This window comes from Carcharodon carcharias, chromosome 21, assembly GCF_017639515.1.
Source record: "Carcharodon carcharias isolate sCarCar2 chromosome 21, sCarCar2.pri, whole genome shotgun sequence".
In the NCBI taxonomy this organism is placed as follows: domain Eukaryota; kingdom Metazoa; phylum Chordata; class Chondrichthyes; order Lamniformes; family Lamnidae; genus Carcharodon; species Carcharodon carcharias.
The window spans coordinates 11,814,794-11,839,009 of NC_054487.1; the positions used below are offsets into that span (position 1 = coordinate 11,814,794).

A 24,216-nucleotide genomic window follows, 5' to 3' on the forward strand; every position below is an offset into this window, starting at 1 on the left:
TTTCTATCTTTTCTCCTGTATTTACTGCTTAGTAACACATTACTTTTGTCATTTTGGGTGACCCATTTAAACAGAATCTGTTTTTTATTGGATATATATTAGATGGGAATATTATGATCACACATTACAGTATAACAGAAAGCAAAAGAGAGGCTTCAATTTTTCTATGACTGGATGGCAAACTTTAAACGTTGTTGGCTCAAAAATTACATTGATCAATGTTGTTGCTGAAAAGTGCATTCTTACAAGTGGTATATGGGTCTTCATCTGTATCCTCAAGTACTTCAAGTCATGGAATTTGCTGAGAAGCTTGATTACAAGCAATGATACCCAAGCTGAATTTCCAATGAATGGTGTCTGAGGCTTGGGAGGCTAAGCCCTCCCTCGAGCTTGTAGGCATATTAGAAATATTTGCAGCTGTTTACCTACCCATTGGAACCCTGCTATGCAGTTGTCAAGATCGTGGAATAGTCAAGGTCCATGACCCAAGTAAATGAGTTGAAGCAGCAGGTTCCATCGTATTACTTGCCCATCCAAGGTATTATATTGGTATTCTGCCCCACCTTATGAGCTGGGGAGAAATTCTTCTTGTACAGTGTCATGTAGAATTTACCACTGCATCTGGATGCCTGAAATATATTTTCATAGATATGCAACTGCTTAGGAATTGCTCTGCAGATTAATTCTGCATATCTGACTGAATCATTAATTGCTGAATAATTTGCAGTTTACTAAAGAATTCAGCAGCTATTAAATGAAAAAAAAATCAAGCACAAGTACATCTGAAATAAAGACAGAAAATGCTAGAAATATTCAGATGGCACCATCTGTAGAGAGAGAAGCAGAGTTCACATTTCAGGCTGCTGACCTTCTTCAGAAGAGGTTTTGACGAAGACAGGAAAGTCTGAACTTCCTGAAACACTGGTGCTCAGTCATGTCCAGAAAGCTGATCCTCTGCCTGTACACCTGGTGCTGGAGGTATTTATGAGCTAGAACTCTGTGCTTATCCCCATTGTCCCGTGGGGTGGCAGACAGTTCAGGAGAAGTCTTCTGCTGCTGTTCTTCCTCCAAGAAAGAGGTGCATAATCGTTGCTGTGCACATTGACAACTGGGAATTGCAGATCAAAGGCAGAAAGAAATTCCAAGAAATGACCTCCAAAGTATTGGAAATCATCTCCAAATCAGTAAAGGCACAATCTCAGAACAAGTTTTGTTTGCAAAAGCCTTTCACTTAGGCAAGGAAGCAGGTACTGGATCTCAGTATATATAGCTTGCCAATTGCTCGGCTCCATCAATATCTATTGTCCCTTTACCTTGTTTTACTTGGCAAGTTCCAGGGAGCCTGGTAAAACTGTGCACACAGAGTTGAAGTCAGAATCCCGAATTAAAACAGCCGTTATTGAATGAGTCACACATTTAAGTAGCAGGTACACCTGCTCCACTGGGGTTTCCCAAATTCCAAAGAATACACGCGGCTTGAAGGCAGAAGTTATACTTCCTGCTGTGCAGATAGTTTCAGGTGTTTCAGCCTGCCAACTGCACAGAAACCAAGCCACCCGTGACAGGCTAAAACATTCTCATTTCTGAGAAATACTAAATGGAAAATGTAACGATTAGTGAAAGAGCAGTTTTTGCACTTATGGAGTCTTGAAAAAATTAGTATGATAGTTTTGTTTATTTCATAATACGCAGCTTCAGAGGTATTTGCACATAACTGCAGACTGTGAAATCCAGGAGAAGACTATATTATATTGGAGGGGACTGCAGCACTTTGGAAGTGATTCAGTTGAACCCAAAGCTACCGTTCTGCAACAACAGCTGTGAGGAAACACTTAGCATGTATCGACGACTTTAAACAGTATGACAGAAAAGATTTCAGTGACCTTCAGTGGTTATTTGTGAATAGGGACAACTCTGCTTTTGTTCAGTTCTCTATTTGGTGAATTCAAAGTTTCGAATAGGTTACCAAAGGTTACTGAAATATTTTTAATCACTTGTGAGATCATTTGATCACAGTTTATTGAATGTTTTATGTGAAAATGTATATGACCTGGATAGTAACAGATTGTCATAATTTAAGCTTCTATTCTTTTAAATACAACAGCATCAATAGTGAGAGACTAACATCATGAAAAACATTGTGAAAAAATTGAGAATTTGGGTTTGTGATATACTATTTCCCTCGTAATCATTTTACTTTTGCTCAGTTTTCCCTTTTCTCCTCAGGTGCTGACTTATGTCGGTTTAGTATCTCACCCAAGTTGGCAGCCTTCATTCATAACTCTAGACAGCAAGTATTAGTAGACTGTAAGCACAGTGGGCATCAAAGCTATATCAAACACTGTTCTCATGCAATGACTATATAATCTGATTTTCCACAAGGGATGAGGAGTCTGATATTTGTCTGATTACTACCATTGACAAGTCAGGAATGCTAATTCTCCTGTTACTGGCTATAACATCAACAACCTGTATTTATATAGCGACTTGAACATCATAAAACAGCCCAAAGGTGCTTCACAGAAAATGCAATCAGGCAAGAATTGATATTGAGCTTGATCAAAAGGTAGGTCTTAAGCAGAGTCTCAAGCGAGGAGAGGGAGGGGGGTTTGGGGAGGAAATTCCAGAGCTAAGGACCTAAATGGCTGAAGCCAATGACGGAATGAAGAACGTGGGAAAGTGCAAGATGTCAGAATTGCAGGAACAGAGTTTTCAGAGGTTGTTGAGCCGAATGTGATTATAGAGGTAAGAAGGGACAAGGGTAAGGAGCGATTTGAATATGAGTCTAAGCTAAATTCACAGAGTGCAACAAGTATCAGGAACTGAAGCAGCAACCCTGGGTATTTTTGTTGTTTCTATCAAGAAATTCAGCATTTCTAAGTCTTTTTAGCCAATATGGCAGAGTCAATGATATGAAAACTGGGCATATACTATTCTGGGAACAACCAGGGCAAATTATTTGAGCACAGGGGGAAAGCTAGGGGAGCCCAGCACTAGCCTTTTATTATTGCACGGTAAGTGTGAGCAAATAGCAATCAAGACCGAAAATAGCACTCAACAGGTCATCAACACCTATGGAAAGAAAAAGAGTTAACGTTTCAGGTCTATGATGAGCCATCATTAGAAGTGAGGAAAGATAGAAATGCGATTTTTTTGAGCAAGTGAAAGTGGGAGGGGTAGGAAGAAGAAACGGAAGGTAAGGTGGAGGGCAGGAGAGATTAAATGAGAGAAGTTTTGTGGTATTGGGTAAAGTATAGAAACAAAAGAAATGTCCATATGAGGTGTGAATGACTGGATAACAGCTGTCCGAATGCAAATTAAACAGAGAAAAACCGAACTAGCAAGATAAAACAAAATGGAGACAGAGATTTATGTTCTAAAATTTTTGAACTCAGTGTTGAGTCCAGAAGGCTGTGGAGTGCCAAAAGATCAAGTGCTGTTCCTCAAACCTGCGTTGAGCTCCATTGGAACACTGCAGCAGACCAAGGACAGAAAGATCAGAATGGGAGGCAGGTGGAGAATTGAATTGACGAGTGACAGGAAGCTCAGGGTCATGGCTTGTGGACTGAATGGAGGTATTAGAACAAAGAACAAAGAAAAGTACAGCACAGGAACAGGCCCTTCGGCCCTCCAAGCCTGCGCCGATCATATTGCCCGTCAACTAAAACATTTTACACTTCTGATTCCACAAGGCGGTCACACAGTCTGCATTTGGTATCCCCATTGTGGAGAGGACCAGATCATGGGCAGTGAATATTGTATACTAAACTGAAAGCAGCACAAGTTTCTCACTGTTTCGGTTGGAAGGACTGGAAATCCTGGCCTTTTCTCACATAACCATGGGTTACAGATGCCCAATGCAGCAAACCAAATTCTGCTTCAAATGATATCAATCAAATCTGATAGACCAGTAACTGAATCTCAAACTTTCTGATCTGTATCATCATGTTGCATCAGCCAATACCTTTGCCCACTAGGCCATGGAGGGACCATCCCCTGGCAATTTAGGACAAAAATAGTTCTAATACTTGTTATAATTTTGTTATTCCTGCCATCACACAGAGTTCATCTATTTGAATTCACTCAAACGTAATGAGTGGTACATTTATCACTGCATCTATTACAGGTTTTAGCCTCCTTCACTCTATTAATGTCTCACCAATACACTTCACCAAAAGACAACTGCCAAACACAGAACAGGTTTGAGACACTGCCAGTAAATTGTGAAATAACACAATGCTTACAAATATTATCAAATATGCAAGATGAACAGTTTTCAAATTCTGTGTTTCACGCTACGCTTTAAATACTTTACATGGCATTCCATTCATATTTGTCAATAGAATGCCATGCCAACTTGCAATAGAATGGGTTACTTTATTCTCTCTTGATTTAAGTTCGGTTGATTCTATGTCACAATTTCTTGAGAATCAGGGAGACCTCACAACCAGTCCAATATTTATCCTTCAGTCAATTCCACCAAAATAAATGAACTAATTCTTTGCTGTTAGTGGGACCTTGAACTATGTAAACTGGCTACCTACCATCTTTGCCTACATAGCAGAAGTAACTACATTTTAAAAGTAATTAATTAGTTGTAAATTGCTTTGGAACTTCGAGGACGTGAAAGGTGTGATAGAAATAAAAGTTTGATAATTCTCATCAAAAAAAGGTAAATTAATGTATTGATCAAGCTACTTGCATGTGATATATTGCAGTTAGTCATACCTGATGAAGATCATTGCCAATCGCATATTCTTGGAAATAGCCAGGTGCTGCTGACGATGCTCGAATTGCCTGCCACAGTTTAAACTGACAGCCACCCATATAGTGCGATCTTACACTGGGGAGGTGATTGTAGTTCCTGAAGACAAATGCTTTCAGTGGTGTCCCTTTGTTTACTATGGTACTTACAGCTGCTACCTGAAAAGTAAAGCATTATAAATATTTAAGTGCAGATTTAAAGAAGAAAACGTTTGCCTCCATTTTTATGAGCCAACTTAAGCACTAATCCCTATACATAAGGCATCAACCTGCAAATCAAGATGAGTTTTTATCATCCCATTCCACCATCATTTCATTTTGCCTTCAGATTCAGGCTCACAACTTTCAAAGGTTACAATCAAAAAATCCTATTGCACCGCTTGGTTTAAAATGTTTTAACAGTCGTGTTAAGTGTTCTGCATATAATACACTTTACTTGGTTAAAAAACAAAAATCAAATAGTGTTGAGTTGGGGGATGCTTGCCCCCATTCTTTACACTTCTCTTCCAGCACCGATCTCATTGGGCCATGTGCCCTCTGCAGTCAAGCAGGCAGAGGGCTCATTTTCATGACCATACATCTGTGCTATTCTTTGCACAGCTGCTAAGTGATGCAAAGCACTTGTCCTGTCCCAACTGTAGCTTTCCTATATGGTGGTGGCAAGCAGGAACCAGGCATTACACCACAGATAAACGGCTATTTCAAAATTGGGAACTCAGTGGATTAAGGAAGGTAAAGAGGGTGCAGCTATAAAATACCACATTGACAACTCTCAACTTCATTGTCACAATACAAAGTAGCTGAGCAACATTTTCAATCAATGCCATTCCCAAAACACTTTTTGCAAAGCATTAAGTGTTCTTTTGGTTTATCCTTATTACAAATATGTTGAACACTGTGGGCGTCACTATCCCAGATGGACTGCAGCGGTTCATGAAGGCAGTTTACCACCACCTTCTCAAGGGCAACTGGAGATGGGCAACAAACGTTGGCCTCGCTTGTGATGCTCACATCCCACGAAAGAACAAAGAAAATTATTTTGCTTGGAACTCTGAAATCTGTTATTCCTTCAACAAACAATTTGTGCTCCACCAAGGCCATATGTATTTCTGACCCAGCTGTAAAAATTTATGGCATGATTAATCCACGCAAAATTTCCACTTCAGAGGATCATGTGGATTCTGTAGTTGGGTCTGTGAATGGAGCCCATTCTGACTTTAGGGCACCCAACATAATGAGTCAAAATTTAGCATGGGCTTCGGGACTCCAATATCAGGGGGAAAAAATTCAGGTCCCGAGCCCACACTTGCCGGCAGTGAGACCAGCTCAGTGGTTATACTGCAGGAGGCCTCCTAAATGCTGCCTGCAAGCTCACCTTAAAATTAGCCATTGGGAAAGGTGGATGCTGCCGAGACAGGTTTGGAGACTTCAAGATGCCCTTGTCAAGGTAGGCAGAAATAATAAATTCAGACGGCTCACCGATCGGAGGGCAGAACCCTCTGGTGGTATCACTGGGGCTACAGGGACTGGCTTTCATGCCCGCAGCTCCTTAGTTGTGCCATGGGACCTTCAGCTCTGATGACTCCCTTGCCTCCCCAGCCCAACCTGCCATGAAGCTGGCAACCTCCCGACATAGTGGGGGCCCACTCAGCCGTTGACGAAGTGCCGGCTGCCCTGCGTAATGGTCCTTGATAATTGTACCCTTAACTATGCAAATCTTCTGCCCGCCTCCACGAAGCGGGCGGCTCATTTGACATGCAGCAACGCCACCCCCCCCCCCACCCCGCCCCACTGGGAAATTTCCCACAGGCAGGACAGCAATAGGAAGCCACCCCAATGTGGCTCCCCACTATTTTAATATGCCCCCACCCTGCCACCTTTGTTATTGGAAAAAAAGGAATTTGTAAGTCATATGAGCCAAAACAGAAACTGACAAGGATTGAATCCTCCCCTTGTGCCCAAGATTACTTACATGCAATCTGGAGGAGGTAAAACCAAAAGAACAATCTGAAGAAGGTAAAACCAAAAGAACAGTCTCAACATGTGTCTCTCTAAAAGTACAAGAACAAGAAGCTTGTTCCATCACCGGATTCTCAGTACTTGGACCACTGCTCTGACTAATACACTGGTCGTTGTAATTATTATACTCATTTTATGCAGTTCTGACCAAGCCACAAAAATAAATTGTTGCAGGAAGTAAGAAGAAGCAACTCAGCAAATTTACCATGGGCTTCAGGACTCCAATGTCAGGGAAAAATCAGGTCCACCCGCCCACCAATTTATGCTGTCTTAATTCTTACTGGTAACTCAGAGGGTAAACGTCCTATCATGGTGCTGCTTGATTCTGTATGTGAAGAAGATTGCAGAATCAATCTTCTTGACCTCTGATAAATTAGCATGGAAGCAGTGAAAGTGCATAATTGACCTCAGTCTTCAAGTGAACCACTGAGAGGAAAGCAATGTGCTTGAAACCAAAGTATTTCTCACTATTATACTGGCAACATTGGGGGCAGAAAGGTGGAAAAGGAAAGTTAATTTAGTCATGCTGGAGAGCTTTCTTAGCTCATAATTTGCATGATTTGTGCTAATATTTATGCCTAACAAGGCAAAGGTTAAGTAGATTGATTTTCCTATTTAGAGTGGACGTGCTGGGCTGAAATTTGCCAGTTACTGTGAAGTACAAAATAGGTTTATATTCCCTAGAAATAAAACTTTGAAATTCAGCCAATTTATATTATAAAACAATGCTCCCAGTGCTTGAATAATTGCAACAATACTAATTCATAGTGCTAAACTAGGGTTACACTTAAATATTTGACTTTTCAGCTAAACAATACTATTACTGCAAACATACCTTCCTACAGAGAAAGCCAATAAGAGTCATTGCTGTGATTAGATGAACCTGATTGGAGACAACATGAGGGAGCAAGACAGAGTACAGAGAATATATGTATCTGTATATTTTATAAAAGTGTGCAGTAAGAGGTCTTAGTCCTATTACAATTAGTTAAAAGTACACTCAAAACATGTATTGTAAGAAACATATTTCCTGAAAAAATGCTAAATATTTGGAATAATGACCCAGCAAGTTAGTGGAGCCAAAGATATTAGGATTGTACAAACTTCAGCTGCTTATAACAATAGGAGTACAAAGTGGATATACTACCATGGGGAAAAGGGCCTTTGCTCTCATCCACGAATTTTATGCGCCCAATGGAATCCACATATATGCAGTTTGTAACAGGAGTTGCAAAATAGCAGTTACGGACAAAAGCACTGGTTCATTTTTCCCTTTTCTAGCTTGGGAGCATGAAGGCCAACACAACTGCCCCTATGAGTAGAGTTTTAACAAATGTAGGTCGGAGATGGAACTCAGGCCCTCGTCTTGGTCTACACTGCATAGTACATTTATTCAGTGAAACATCAAACACAAGTCTTCAAAGAACAAACAAATCCTTTCTAGGAGATACTTCATTTAATAAGATAAATTATGGAATTTTCTATATAGGAGAGGTATTCAAGGGTGATGAAAAACAACTTCAGCAATGGATTCATATGATCATACTAAGCGCGCCTGTGATTTAATAAGATATGCTTATTATTATTGCCTGGAAATGGTTCACACACAACTTCTTACCTTTCATAAAATAAAAGCAAAAAACTGCGGATGCTGGAAATCCAAAACAAAAATAAAAATACCAGGAAAAGCTCAGCAGGTCTGGCAGCATCTGCGGGGAGGAACACAGTTAACGTTTCGAGTCTGTATGACTCTTCAACAGAAATAAGTAAAAATAGAAAAGAGGTGAAACATAAGCTAGTTTAAGGGAGGAGAAGGGGTGGGGGGGTCGTGGGAGCTTAACCACAGACCGGCTGAGTTTTTCCAGGTATTTTTATTCTTACCTTGCATAATGTACACTGTGAAACCTAAGCAGATATCACCAAGTTAGGAGGCACAGTAAGTTGTGCAAATAGGACAAGTTAAAAAAAAGTGACATAGACAAAATTATTCCAAATATTTAGCATTTCTTCAGGAAATAAGTTTATTCTAATACATGTTTTGAGTGTACTTTTAAATAATTGTAACAGGACTAAGACCTCACACTGCATATTTTTATAATATATACATATATATATATATATATTCTCTGTACTCTGCCTTGCTCCCTCGTGTTGTCTCCAATCAGTTTCATCTAATCAGAGGAATGAGTCTTCCCTGTGGGAAAGCTGTGTGAGGTCAATTGCTTTGGATCCAGTACAGACAGATCAGGAAGCTTTCTTAATGGGGTGAGATTAGGATCTGTGGAGCGGCGTGAATACAAGTTGGTACAGGGAAACAAAAAAAAAAAATCGAGGACCAAACTTCAAATTTCCAAATAGTTTACAGCAACCTTATTTTTGTGTACTTCAGCTTCCATATAGAATCTTTCCACTGACTTACACATGGAGCAGTAGGGAGCGCACCCGACTCAATCTGGCGTAAAATAGTGCGCGTTGATGTTGGGCAAGCGTCTTGAGGTCATCGCGCACTCGTGCGTGTGGGGGGGGGGGGGGGGGGGGGGGGGTTGCTGGAGCCGTGCCCACCATTAATTAAGAGGCCACTTAAGGCTCTTAACAGTCCCAATTGACTGTGATTTTTCGTTGCCCATGCGATTTCACGCTTGTCACATGGGTAGAACGGGCAGGCAGCCAGCTGACATTTTTAAAAACCTCATCCAAGGGCGGGATGAAAAGGGTCAGCAGCATTGCCAGTGTGAGTAGTGAGCAGTTTTGGAGATAGTTTACTGCTGGTTGCTTATTGGTACTTGGCAGCCACATCTCTGTTCAGGGCTTCATTCTTAGCATTTCCAGGCTTCCTTTCAGGGCTCCTTCGTGTCTGCAAAGCCCCCCCAAGAGGATTCAGGCTGTGTGGACTCTTATTCCAGGTATCAGACAGCCTTCTGTTATCCTGGTAATGGGGATCGTGGTCTCCGCTGGAGGCACTCCCTCCTCTGAGGAAGAGAGGGGCAGAAGGGAGAGGAGGCAATGCAGCTTCCAGAGGGGAGGGACCTGTGGGAGGGGAGGCACAGGCACAAGGGGCGCAGGGCCAGCAGGAAGTCCAAGGCAGAAGGGGCCGCAGAAGACGCCACTATCCTGCTGCCAGCGTTTACAGGCGGCGATGCAGCTACCTCAATATGTCCGAGGTGCAGTGCTGAAGGAGGCTCCGTCTCTCAAGGGAGACCGCGACCTCCATTTGCCAGATGATTGGGCCCGAGATCAGCTCCAACTGTGTGGGTGGACTCCGCAGGCCAGTAGCTCTGACAGTCACAGTGGCCCTCAACTTCTATGCCTCCGGCACTTTCCAGGGATCAGTGGGGGGTCTATGAGGAGTCTCCCAATCAGCTGTCCACAATTGTGTCAAACTGGTGACAGAAGCTCTGTTCAGGCAGGTCCTGACCTTCATTCTTTATCATACTGTCGAGGCCAGCCTGGCTGAGCGAGCCAGGGGATTTGCAGTGATTTCTGTGTTCCCACGCATCCAGGGTGCCATTGACCGCACACATGTGGCTATCAAGCTGCCAGCAGGTCAGCCGGGTGCCTTCATCAACAGAGAGAGATTCTACTCCATGAATATGCAGATAACGTGTGACCACAGGATGCAGATTCTGCAAATCTGTGCAAGATGCTCTGGCAGCTCCCATGGTATGTTCATCCTGAGGCACTCCCAGGTGACGAGGCTCGTCAGTGCTGCAGCCCGACTAGATGGATGGCTGCTGAGTAACAAGGGCTATCCGTTAAAGAGGTGGCTCATGACGCCTCTCCGCCACCCAAGAACAAAGGCAGCGATGCATTACAATCAGAGTTTTGCCTCCATAAGGGTGGTGGTGGAGAGGACCATAGGCCTTCTCAAGATGCACTTCTGATGCCTGGACCGTTCAGAGGGAGCACTACAATACCCTCCAGAGCAGGTGTCAGTGGTTGCATGATGTGCTCTCCACAATCTGGCACTGGCAAGGGAGGAACCACTGGAGGAAGAGGATGTTGATGCAGCTGCACAGGCCACAGATGATGAGTCCAATAGTGAGTCTGAAGATAAGCATGGTGAGGAGACAGCTGGGGGCATGAAGCCAGACCTTGGTAACCTATAGGGAGGCAGGGACACCAGGGAAGCATTGATCCAATGCTCCTTCAGCCAGGCTACCAAAGATCAGCTTCAAGAGCATGCAAAGGCGGCCGCCTCCATCCCGGATGTCTGATAGGACCCTTTCATTTGAACCCAAAGGACATTCAGTGCCTGTGCAATAAAAGTCAGAGCTACCTATGTCCAGCATTACATACTGGCGTTTCCCACACCAGTGAAACAAAAAGGTGAAGCATACTCAGGCCATGACGACAAAAATGGGAGCTGCCAGGCTAGTCTCGACGGTATGGTATAGAATGAAGGTCAGGACCTGACTGAACAGAGCTTCTGGCACCAGTTTGACAACGTATCTCATTCTGACAGTTCAATAACATTTACATAAACGTTTCTTGTCTTCAATAACATTGTCTTCAATAACATTTCTTGTCTTCAATAACATTTCTTGTCTTCAATAACATTTCTTGTCTTCAATAACATTTCTTGTCTTCAATAACATTTCTTGTCTTCAATAACATTTACATAAACGTTTCTTGTCTTCAACCCCAGACAAGTATACATAAAGTAAACATGAATGAACATAAAATCACCTGTGACCTGTCCCTCTTGTGGTCATGGTGCCTTTAACTTACGTTTGCGAGTGCTATGTCTTGGTGCTCCCCCCTCACTGGCACCTGCATTGGAGACAGCCTGCTGTGTCCTGTTGGCCTTGATGACCTTAGCGGTCATCCTCTGGCCAGTGGAGCCTGTGCTGGCTCCGCCTGGGAGGGAGCAGCCAATGGCACAGCTGGCATCTCCCCAGTTGCTGCAGCCTCATCAGATGGCAGAAGGGCAGAGGAGCTGCTGCTGTCGTGCAGAGCACCCTGAGAGGAGCCCGCAGAGGCGACAGGTAGCTCGTGCGCCAACATGAGGTCGCCTTGAACCTCCCTGCTCACCATTGATGGGTTCCAGAGGCTCAGCATCAGCCTTCGCCTGAGCATCGTCCTGGTCCCCAGTAGTCCTCTGACTGCCAGCACCCTGGGCGTACTCTGCCTCCACCTGCACCTCAAGCAAGTGTGAAGTGCCCTCATCAATGTGCACTGAGATACTAGCCACCGATATAATGCCCACCGAGGTGCTCATATCTGCACTGGTGCCTGCTTTAGAGAGCGAGTGTGACGCAGGTGCAACAGAAACTCAGTGGTCTTCCGGTGTTAGGGCTGGCCCTTCAGGGTCTGCAGAACGCATGCCCGCTGGCGAACCTAAAAGGAAGAACAAGGGCATGTCATTAGTTAAATTCATCACACTGTCACTGTGCATGCCAGGCACCCTGGTGAAACCATGGAGATCAGCATCACGGTGCCTTTATCTTCCGATGATCAATGGGGACTCCAGGTTCGAGGTTCACGTCAACGAAGAGACTACACTAGAATAGTTGCACAAGCTGAATGTCTCACCTCTTACTTTTGTCTGGCACCCCTGTCTCTCCACGCCCGATTGCACCGGACGCATGCCGGCTCCAGGGTGTCTTGCTTTTGTCTCGAGAGGATTAGGAGGCTAGCGTGACCTCTGCCAGTCAGCGAACTTTATTTTGTTGTGGGCCATCTTCTCCTGAAACAACAGAGGAGCATTAACTAGCTCACTCTGTACCTGCAGCACCATTGCAGCCTTGGCAACCCCAGCTGAGGAGCACCTGGCAGGGCACATCCAATTCGTGGGCCTCGAGCCACAAGACACTCAGTCCAAACAGCCAGGGCTCGCCCCCTTGGCCAGCTCTGGCGTCACTGACAGGACGCACTCAGACTCTCGCACCCCTGAAGTCCATCAGGTGGGGGGGGGGGGGCAAGGGCGGGGATGACACACCTTAACGCTCTGCACATTGACCCATGCCAACATGGTACGCACCCTTCCCGAGCACTTCCAACACTGGACCCGGGTGCGCCGCACCACGTCATGGTTACTCGCCATTGCTGCCACCTCCTCCCATGCCGTCTTGGTGAGGTGTGGTAGACCCCTCCTCCCATCCCTGGGGACGAGGGTGTCCCTCCTGGCAGCCACCTCCTCCAAGAGGACAGCGAGGCAGCCACTTCCTCCAGGAGGATGGCGAGCAGGGGGCTGAGTGCCCACATGACCTGCCCTGTCCAGCCGCACTCGGCTCCATTGCAAAATTACAGGAGGCGTCCTTCCACGGCTGCCTTCTAAGGCTTTTAAACCGTCCGCCGGGTCACGATTGAGCCCAACGGCTGACAGGTCCCAAGCCCCAGCCCCCGCTCGCCCTTCCCGGTCAGTGCAGAGCCACGTTTCACGCTATGTGGGTCTTAAATGGCCTGCCAGCATGAAATCACAGTCAGGGCCTGACTGCGGCCAGTCCTGGGCCTGCCCACCTGATGACTCAAAATCCTGCCCATAATTTTTATTTTGCTGTTGTTCTGTGTTAAGAAGTAGAATCAGAAGTATACAAGAATACAATTCTTCAGTTACAGAATTCTTTGCATTCTTATGTTCTGCATCACTTTCAATTTAAAAAAATTCTTTCTTCATCCATTATTAAATAATAAAATAAGGATGAATCAGAGATTATACACAGCTGTCACCTCTGCAAAAACTATTCTATTATTCTAGAAAGTATCCTATATTGCTTAATATATATTTGTATCTGGTTAAACCCCATTTAAAAAAAAAATCAATGCATTGGATAAATACAGTTTTCACCACACAGATTAGGGTCTGGAACTGCACTAAAGAAATTTTAAGAATACATCATGGGACACACTTTGAAAAATAATCAGGATAAATTAAGAAAAAGTTCTAAAATGGTGCATAAAACGTACCTAAAAACAATTATCAGCAGCATTTAAAGTTGATCTCAGCAATGAGAAGTTAACTTTATTTCTGTACTTTTTTTTACTGTATTATTTCCCCAACTGAATTTTCGTTGATTATATTCACCCATTTATTTTCTACTAGTCAGCACTAATCTTAATTACCTTGGCTAGATAGGGTTGTATGTGATTTTTTTAATGAAAATTAAATATGAACTGTGTGTGTAGCTAATCCCCATTGGTCAATCTCATGACCTGAGGAAATTATCAAGGCACCAATTCACAAATTCTAGTTGCCAGCTTAGCATATTGCAACCCAATTTGCTAAAACAGTGTCTATGGGGCTCTCTGCCCTAACAAATATGAGACTGAGAAATCTTCAAAAATGACTAAACAGAAAGACTTTCAAATAAACCCAAAACAACATTTCTGCTTAAGTCTCAATGTGAGATTTAATCTCGCTGGACACACAGGGGCAAAGAGGAACAATACAGGAACCAAGCAACATAGAAGTATTCTAGTGCCAATCCTTGAAAGGATGTGTGTTTGGGGGGGGGGGGTGAAGAGATAATTTTGGTGATCCAATTCTGTTCCTTTCTGGGATAATGGGCAGGTTCGTTAAGTTTTAGGAATACATATGAAAGCTTCCAGATAAAATTAGGTTCATTTCCTGTTGATTATAGCTTCACCTCATCTACAATGAACCAGTTCCACTGACAACTCAGTGGACTGAAAGTGAAAAATTATTATGGTGTCACAGACAAAATTTATCTACTCTCTTACGGTCCGTAATCAGTAGGTATTGTACGAAAAGAGGTGTGTTTTTTAATTAAATAATTCAGCAGCAAACTATCATGAGTGTAAAATAAAGAAGGATATTTATTCTTACACACTTACCCAAATTAACACATCACAAACTCTGTCTCACACACATGCACACACACAAAGATTGGATACAGATAAAATAGAGTGCATTTTTATAGGTTACAGTTAATTCAGTTCCTGATTTATGATTTCTGGTCTCCCACGTGACAAGCTTCTGGTTTCTGGAATGGATTCGATGATCTAAAATTGAAGTAAGGTTCTTGTAAAGCAAAGAGTTCACAGTGGATTGCAAGGTTTCTTGCAGACTGGCTGATGACTGATGGTTCTATTGGTCTGCTGAGTTCAGCTTCAATTACATGACCAGTGGGTTAACACTTCTGAGGCCCACCCAGCTTGGTTTGGATGGGAGAGGCCAATGTGATACAATGGAAAGTTGATAGTGACCACTGAGTTTCAATCTTACCTTTCGTCCTGTATGAAACATGGAGACAAGCAGTCTGGAAAATCCATAATCTTTAGGTGTTGACCCAGACCCATCCTTAAACAATGAAATGTACGAATTCCACAAACAGCTATGAAGTACCCTCACTTAAGTCCATGTTGAATTAGGTATTTGCCAGAGGCTTGATACTGTCTGTAGTCCAAATGCCAAACATCACATGATTTGCGGCAAGCATAACAGCTTGTTTGTGTTCAAGTTTTAAAAATATTGACTGAAAGTTCATAATATTATATGACTGTGTTAGGCATGACAATAGGCAATAGCTGTTCTTTATGTACTATAGGCCTCTATTCTTTGTGATTTGTCAAATCCTTCAGGTGTGGGCATGTGACTAGAATACTGGAAAATTCGTGCTCTGAGCTATTTGATGCTTTGTGAGCACAGCCAAGCAGTCCCTACAAGTTTTGATTCAGCCATTTTCACAGATTAGAGCAAGACCTGATAGTGCGTTATGTGGCACAGCCAGATCTGGTGGCAAATTGTAAAACCAGTTCTCCGCCACAGCCTCTCAGGTCTGTATCCACTGGACTTATGCGAGCAGAGCTGATGGCTGTCCTGGATGAATGGCCAGGAGGACATAACAAACCCTGGAACCCAGAGGAGAAGGCACTACCATCTGAACCAAGCTGCCTCATTGTATAGTACAGCAGTTATGTTCACCATCCCAAGACAAAATACTCCAATCGAAGGAAAATCTGCCAGAAGGGAAGCTCCAAAAAAATAATCTGAACTGCATGAGGAGCACTCGGCGCTCTCCAAATAGGAATATGATTTTTTGATTGTGTGTGCATGTGTACAATGTAATATTTTAATAATGCATTTAATATCAATGGTACTGACTCTCAGAATAGCACTTACGTCCACAAAATAAAAATCATAATAACGAAAGATTAAATTTCAATGCTCTTACTGCACAAAGCAAGCTACGTGGGATCAAGGGTGAAACACTAATCTTTAAAATCTAATCCTCAACTGTCTTGTAGTCCCACTTTTCCAACCATCCCAAAATCGTATACATCAGCCCTTTGCTTGTAGCCCTCGGTCAGGACCTCACCCTCTCTCCTGGAACATCAGCATATCGATCTTTCCATTGCTTACAATTTTTATCCAAAGACCCACAGCAACTCAGGTACTGAAGCAAAAATGACACTCATTGTTGCTTCTATGAACAGCCCCTAGATTAACCTCATAAATTTAAACTTCGTCGATTCTGGAAATTGTGCATTCCATACACATTGCTGCTTAGTTTCACCTGTCACTAATTTTGAAAATGAGCAATCGTTCCATGATCCCTCATTATATTCACGTACTTGGAGTAACTGAGTCGCTTCCAAGCTTCTATTATCATGGCCAATTTTCTAACTTTATTTTCTCCAGCAAAATTGATCATCTCTAATTGTGCTAAAGTAAAGTTTTTCTCAGGGGAGCATTTAGCAAAATTATCTCTGCCAAGGCAAAATATAGTTACACTTCAATCTAATACTAACAAAATTCAGGGCCAAAATGACTACAGTACAAATTTTTCTTTGAAGGTCTGATAACAATTATTATAACATTACATAACATATTAAGCCTGTACACCAGTACAGAAATTTACAACACAAAAGATAACTCACCTTAGGACTTTTCGGATTCCTTGCAGTTTGGATTAGAAGTTCTTCCCCCATTCTTTCTCTATGATTGAGAACATTATTAGCCATAGTTATGAAAGATTTGAACTTCAAGCTAAACCTCAACAAAAGATATAACTACAAGGAAATGGATTATTGTTAGTTGCTGTGTCGGTGTGCATTTCCCAGACCTTGTCACCCAATGAATTTGTTCATCAAGATCTTGCCCATAAACGGGGATGGAGTGATAAAATTGTAAGGTGACTAAATAGCTAAAAGTAGTGTATTTCTGCAAATAGTGGTCTCCGAGTAAAAGAAATGCATCTCAGTGAGTTTCATTTTATTAAAATCAAAATTATAAAGAATGAATTGTCATGAAAAATATTTCTAAATTCAAGCTTTGGCATCAATTTTTTGACTATTGCAAACATTAAAGCTTCTAACGATACTAAGGAGAGTTAATAACTTTGACTTTAAAAGCTTTTACATGTGCTTTGCTGCACATTTTCCCAAATCAGTAACATGTTGAACCTTGTTGGGGATATTGAGGAAAAATGGGAAACTTTCTAGGGTGCATCTTTCCTAAAATATATCGGGTTCCTTGCTCTTAAAATAAGTGTCCACCATATTTCACAAGAGTAGCTCAATTCTTAGCCAAGAGAAAGCCCAAGGGAGTTTTCATAATTGAAGAATGTATGGCTTCATCTTTGTTCCCGTTTCCTTATAGTGCACAAGCTCTTGTGACAAATCAGTGTTGAGAGAGGACAAATGCCCTCCAAGTGCTACCTTTTCTCCCCATCCCCAAAACTGTTAAAAGGAGGATCACTCAAAGGTAACGATTACTGTTGGAAGCTACAACTTGCACCCTGAAAATCCACCAACACAAGTCTCTTGATCAGCACTTCTCCGTGACCTACAGCATGGTTAAGTAACTCCGATCCAGTAGACGATGGTTAATATTTTAGTGAAATTAAGCAACAAGAATTTTTGCAAGTACCATAGGCTGGAAGAGTTTTACGTGAATTTTTTTCCCCGTGCTAAGTTGCATAGAGGGAGGCCTTGTGGTGCAGTGGTAATGTAGTTGCAGCAACTCTTAAAAGGGCTGCTGTCACTTTTACAAGAGTGTGCTAAGCAGCAAGTTAAAATGAGGAAATGCAGGAGGCTAAATACAATTAGAAAAACAATGTTCCTGAGAAAAAACACTTGTTTCCAATCAACGTTGGAAAAGATAAACCAGGTATAAGAAGCTTAATTATTTCAGCAGGCCAGGCTACTGTATTAGTGCTGTTTATCCAATTAATGTAATTTCAGCATAATATAATTTCATCATAACTCCTTCATTGTGAGACAACTGATAGTAGCAGAAAATCAGCCTCCTTTTGAACCACTTTTCCGCTATTAAACTGGCACATGTGCTGACATGGGTGCCGCTTTAAATGCCTACCTGTGCTTAGTCACAGTTGACTGCTGAGGCTTCTGGTTTTAGGGCACTATATTAAGAGAATAAAAGGGAATCCAAAAAACCTTACTTCAGTATCTTTTCCCAGGGCTCACTCTCATAAAAGGCATGACTCCATCCCATTTTCATAGTTCCAACGATCACATTCTGTTTGAATACATCGGTCCCTAGCTTCCGGTACATTTCCTCACAATCATCCAGTGCAATTTGGAAAAACCCCAACATGAACGCCAGTATGGCACCTGAAAATAAAATTGCAAATCAGTACAACCAAGCTCAGTTACACTATCATAATTACGTGACGCTACATTTGCAGACCTTGACCTATCCATCTAGTTAAATTTGGAGTGACTTTTGAGCTGTACAATGCAAGGCTGAGAATAACTGGTGGTGGCAGTAATTTGAAGGAATCAAGATTAGAGCATAAATTGTACATTAGCGCATTACAGCTTATTAGCATCTACCACAACATACTGGCACCAAGATGCTAAGTGAACCCACTGGCAACTTGGAATTCATATTATGGTTAGCAGGCATTCTTGTTAAAAATGGGAGTGAGGCATTTACCTAGTAACTACAGATCAGTTAACATAACCCCAGAGCATGAAAAGTTCTTGAAGAAGCTGCTTGAATTTATATAGTACCTGAGGATACTCAAAAGCACAGCAAAGCCCCACAAAGAGAAGTGTGAAAATGACTAGATAATCTGTTAGAGATAACTATTGGCCAGAACACCAGAAAGAACACTCTACTCTGAATGAAATAGTGCCATGTGATATTTCACCACCAGGACATTGGGGATATTAGTTTAACATCTCACCTGAACGATGGCATATCTGACAGTGCAGCACTCCTTCAATACTGCACTGAACAGTTAGCCCAAATAATGTACTTGGGTCTGTGAAGTGAGACATGAATCAAGAACCTTTTAACTCAAAGATCATAATGTTACCATTGAGGCACTACTGGCATTCCACAGGATACTACTGGGGACAGATGTCATGGGGACCAGTCAGCATAGTATTAGAAGAAACAGGTAATTAATAACATTTTTGCAAGCTAGTGAACTAGGTTAATTCAATAGGTGGAGTTTACTTGCATTTCCAAGGTGATGTTTGACAAAGTTCCTCATGTAAGGCTAAAAAGGACATTAAAAACTAATCGAACACTTGACAAATTGTCAGTGAGAATTGAGAATTGACTGGTGACAGAAAATAGAAAGCATTAATAAATAGAAAATGTTTTAGAATGGGAAATGCTAACCAGTACAGTTCCACAGGGATGTGTTGCCAGATCCTGCTATTTGCCATATTTGTGAATGATCACACTATTAAATATTTTAATGATACTGAACTCTGAAGATGGATAATGAGGATGAAGCATGAAGCAGAGTGGTGCATTCCGACTCTTGAGATAGCCAATTATGTGGAGAGCATGGGATTCCAATCAAGTGGATAATATTAGGTAGCTCATGTGGGGAAAAAATAGCAGTGGATGTGCATAAAATTGAAAAGTCCTTATTTGAAGAGACACTGCTCTTCTATGTCATGTGAATTGAGTCTAGGTATGGGGTGGATGAAGGTTTACCTGTCTGTCAAGTGGAAGGGTTCAATGCAAAACTGGTTTTCATTAGTATCAGCTGAACTGTCAAAGAATCTAGTTGGCATTTTTAACAATCCATTTGTAGAGACAGAAAAATATATTGGAATAATAATACCCAGAAATCATATGGCCAGTGAAAGGCAGGTAATAAATGAGGAAAATATGGAACCAGAATCAGCCTCAAGCTCATCTGTAAAATGTCACCACAGTTTCTGATAAGGAGTGAACTGAAATAGATGAGATTGAGACCAGGTCTGCAGTATGGCAAAAAGATTGGAAAAGGATTCATCAAAGAGTGACCAGAATGTCCGCAAGCTAAAAGAATTAAATCATCAAGAAAAGGCTTCCCCAACAAAATTTAGATTTGTTGGAACATGACTGAAGATAGACATGATTTGGGTTTTCAAAGCAATGTAATATTTCAGAGGTTGAGATAAGCATGTTAACTTGCACTTTGAGCAGAGGATAAATAGATGCAAGTACAAGATTCACAAGCCTAGAGCTTGTGTTATAGATCAGGATAAGCTTACTTTCCTGCAAGCCCACCCCTCCCTCACCACCCCCCAACCCCCCACCCCCACCCCTCCTATTGATAATGGATATGAGAAAAAGACTCAGGGATATGACAGCTGATGTTGAATTGATTGATATCGTTAAAGTGGGGCTGGATCAATAACTGATGGGAGTGACGGCAGGTGGGTGGGAGGGAGAGGTCTGTGGGGAAAGAAAGAGATACTGATAGTACTACTTTACTCTTTTTTAAAAAAAACGGCTGAGATAGGAGAATAAACTCAATTTCCTTAAAGTAAGAAACCAACTGCTGATGTGGAAGGAATATGCACAAAAGAATAATCACACACAGGTTAGGGTTGAACAGGCTTGAGGAGCTGAAACACCTCTTGTTATACATTTTCAAACGCTATTTGGCACTGTAGAAAACAGGTCAGTAAATTATTTATAATACTTTCATGTTTTAAAAATTGGAAACAAAAAAGGTGTTAAATGCTGTAATTAATTTTAGGTAGAACTCTTGCAGACAGCAGAGGAGATAGTCATCTCCTCAATAAATTAACTTCCAAGTTCCAAAGACCCTGTCTAACTTGAAGGCCTGGATAGTCTGATGCGCTTCTAAGCGTTTGCCAATTTTGAATTAAGATTCTTCCCCTTGAAGTATGCAGCCAGGAGTCATCACATCTATCTTCTATTATGTTTCCTTTACTTATATCGGGCATGGATTCACTGCTTTCATTTGAATGCATTATTCCAGAAGGGTCTGAATTGTTAACAACCAGTGCCCTCTAGTGTTTAAGAAAAGTACCCAGCATAAATTTGGTACAAGACACTTCCCTTTTTACAACTGTAATTCATGTTTAAATAGCGCCTTTACAGAGTAAAATGTCCTAAGACACTTAACAGGAGCGTTTTCAACAAAATTTGACACCGAGTCACATAAGCAGTTATTAGAACAGATGACCAAAATCTTGGTCAAAAGAGGTGAGTTTTAAGGAATGTCTTAAAGGAGGAAAGAGAGGCAGAGGAGTGGAGGGAATTCCAGAGCTCAGGGCCTTGGCAGCTGAAGGCATGGCTGCCATTGACGGTCCAATTAAAATCAGTGATATTCAATAGGTCAGAATTGAAGGAGAACAGAGATCTCGGAGGGTTGTAGGGCTGCAGAAGATTACATAAATGGGGAACAGTAAATAAATGGAGGGATTTGAAAACAAGGATGTGAATTTTACAATTGAGGTGTTGCTTAACTGGGTAATCGGCCAATGTAGATCAGTGAGCACAAAGGTGACATGTGAACAGGACTTGGTGCGAGTTAGGAAGCTTATAGATCTAATTATTATCTTTCCATTTCCGGATCTATGAGGTTTATCGGTTTACATGGGAGAAACAGATTAATGGGCCAGATTCTTTCAAATTCTTTTGGCGAAATGTGGTTGCTAGCCAAGTTTTATACGAGGTACAACAACTTGTTTTAAAAACATGCAGGTAGCAGCATCGAGAAGGGAGGGAGACAAAAAGCAGGAAACTATAGGCCAGTCAGTCGAACATCTGTTGTTGGGAAAGTGTTAGAGTCCATTATTAAGGAAGAAATAGCGGGGCATTTAGAAAAGCTTAGTACAATGAAACAGAGTCAATATGGTTTCGTGAAAAGGAAATCATGTTTGACAAATTTGCTAGAGTTCTTTAAGGATATAACAAGCAGAGTTGATAAAGGGGTACCGGTAGATGTAGTGTATTTGGATTTCCTGAAGGCATTCGATAAGCTGCCACATAATAGGTTACTGGCACAAGGATCAGTCCTAGGGCCTCAATTATTTGCTATCTATATTAATGATTTGGAGGAGGGGACAGAGTGTAATGTTTCCAAATTTGCTGATGATACAAAAGTTGGTGGGAGGGCATGTTGTGATGAGGGCAAAAGGAATCTGCAAGGTGATATAAATAGCTTGAGTGAGTGGGCAAAAACTTGATAGGTGGAATTTAATGTAGGAAAGTGTAAGGTCGTGCACTTTGGTAAGAAGAATCAAAAAAGGCAGACTATTATTTAATTGGAGAGAGACTCCAAAAAGATGCAGCATAGAGGGATCTGGGTGTTCCTGTGCATGGAACACAAAAAGTTAGCATGCAGGTACAACAAGTAATTAAGAAGGCAAATGGAATTTTGGCCTGTATTTCTAGGGGGTTGGAGTTTAAAAATAGGGAAGTCTTGTTACTACCGTACAGGGTGTTGGTGAGGCCGCACCTGGAGTACTGTGTACAGTTTTGGTCCCCGTATTTAAGAAAAGATGTAATGGCATTGGGGCAGTTCAAAAGAGATTCACTAGGCTGATTCCTGGGATGAAGGAGTTGACTTATTAAGAACGGCTAAACAGGTTAGGCTTTTATTCATTCGAGTTTAGAAGAATGAGGGGTGATCTTATTGAAACGTACAAGATTCTGAGGAGGCTTGACAGGATAGATGTTGAGAAGATGTTTCCACAATGGGGGATCTCAAACCGGGGACATAGTTACAGAATGGGGGGACGCTCATTTAAAGCTGAGATGCGAAGGAATTTCTTCCCTCAGAGAATGTCTGGAATTCTCTACCCTAGAGAGCTGTGGAGGCTAGGCCACTGAAAGTATTTAAAGAGGAGGTAGATAGATTTTTGAAATATCAGGGAGTTGAGGGTTATGAGGAGCTGGCACAAAAGAGGAGTTGAGGCCTGGGGCAGATCATCCATGACCTTATTGAATGGCGGGGCAGGCTTGAGGGGCCTAATGACCTACTCCTGCTCCTATTTCTTATGTTATGTTGATCAAACCTTTCAATCAATTGATTTATTTTTTGGAACATTAACTTTAATTTGATGCTCTAAGGAATATTCTCTTAATGGAAAGAGGGGCAGGGCGCTTCCAAAAACTTTAGTCATGGACTCATCCCCTAGACTACTGCATACAAGCTCCCATTCTGAGTTGCATTTAAAGCTTTCACTGCTGCAAGAACTTGAGAGGAAAGTTAACGGCCAACTATAAGTTTCAGTTGGCACAAACAGGTTGCCGGTTTGGCAAGATCAATTCTTGTTCCACAAAGAATGATCAGTGCAACGGGCATTTGGGCGCAGCAGAAGAAGTAAATTCCTTGGAATCAAAATCATGCAAGGAAGAATACAATGCTCTTAAGGAAATAAATTGAATTGGAATAACACTACAAGGGGCTGAATCGCTCACAGATCTATACTGAGGACTATTTAGATTCTTGCCCCCACAGGAAACCTACCTGTGCTCACCCCACAGATGTAGTCAAACAGTTGATAGACTTGTTTCCCTGTTAGTTCTTCAAGTTTACGGAGGGTCTGAAGAGCAACCAGTCCCCTGTGACAAATAAAACATTTCTCTCAACACCTGCTTGATCGATTTTCATATACAGTTCATGCCTTTTCAATAAATGCTTTAAAAAAATCAATAATTGCTCAATTAAGAGGTGCAGCAAATATTGTTGCTACAAACAAAATGTTCCATTCTATTTAATGCAAATAAACATTGCTTTTTAACTCTCTCAACTCAAATAATACATAAATTAGATAAATCTGCTGAGTACAATGGTGGATTATTTGCCACTGGTGAAAGTCATGCTTGGAATGAAGCGCTCAAAGCCATAGCAGCTCACAATAAATTAAAGCAGCTAATTGGGAAAGTTTTTGCATGTAGCAGGTTTAAGTTATGTTGAATTAGTTATGTTTCAAACTAAGCATTTGCACAAAAGTCAATACCAACATTGCTGAAACAAGTGGTACCTGGAGAGCTTCATCATGAGGTAAAACACCAAAGGTGAATATAATGGGAGATGCATTAAGGAGCCAGATGACCACATAGGATCTACTTGGTCTCAAACAAGTCTAGTATCCCAGCAGTGAGCCAGGCTTCAGAAATTTACCCAAGAGCTCTCAGGGTTCAGCACACTTGACAAAGTTATGTAAGATCAACTCAAAGGAATGCAGATCTTCCTAGCAAAATTGAGATAGAAAGGTTTTTTCTTGATTCATTCATGG

General features: G+C 41.8%; 1 protein-coding gene across 2 annotated transcripts in view; it reads right to left on the bottom strand.

Annotated features, from left to right (window-relative positions):
• pnpla8 (patatin-like phospholipase domain containing 8) overlaps positions 1-24,216 on the bottom strand; it is a 66,433-nt gene that overhangs the window by 22,131 nt on the left and 20,086 nt on the right. Inside the window, exons 4-7 of one of the 2 annotated variants that reach the window (XM_041215988.1) lie at positions 23,445-23,539; positions 18,147-18,318; positions 16,624-16,681; positions 4,915-4,923 (exon numbers count right to left, since the gene is read on the bottom strand). In XM_041215988.1, the coding sequence (XP_041071922.1) occupies positions 4,915-4,923; positions 16,624-16,681; positions 18,147-18,318; positions 23,445-23,539 (334 nt within the window). Of the gene's footprint in view, positions 1-4,728; positions 4,924-16,623; positions 16,682-18,146; positions 18,319-23,444; positions 23,540-24,216 lie in introns of both variants that reach the window. The other variant, XM_041215987.1, reaches the window with a different exon arrangement.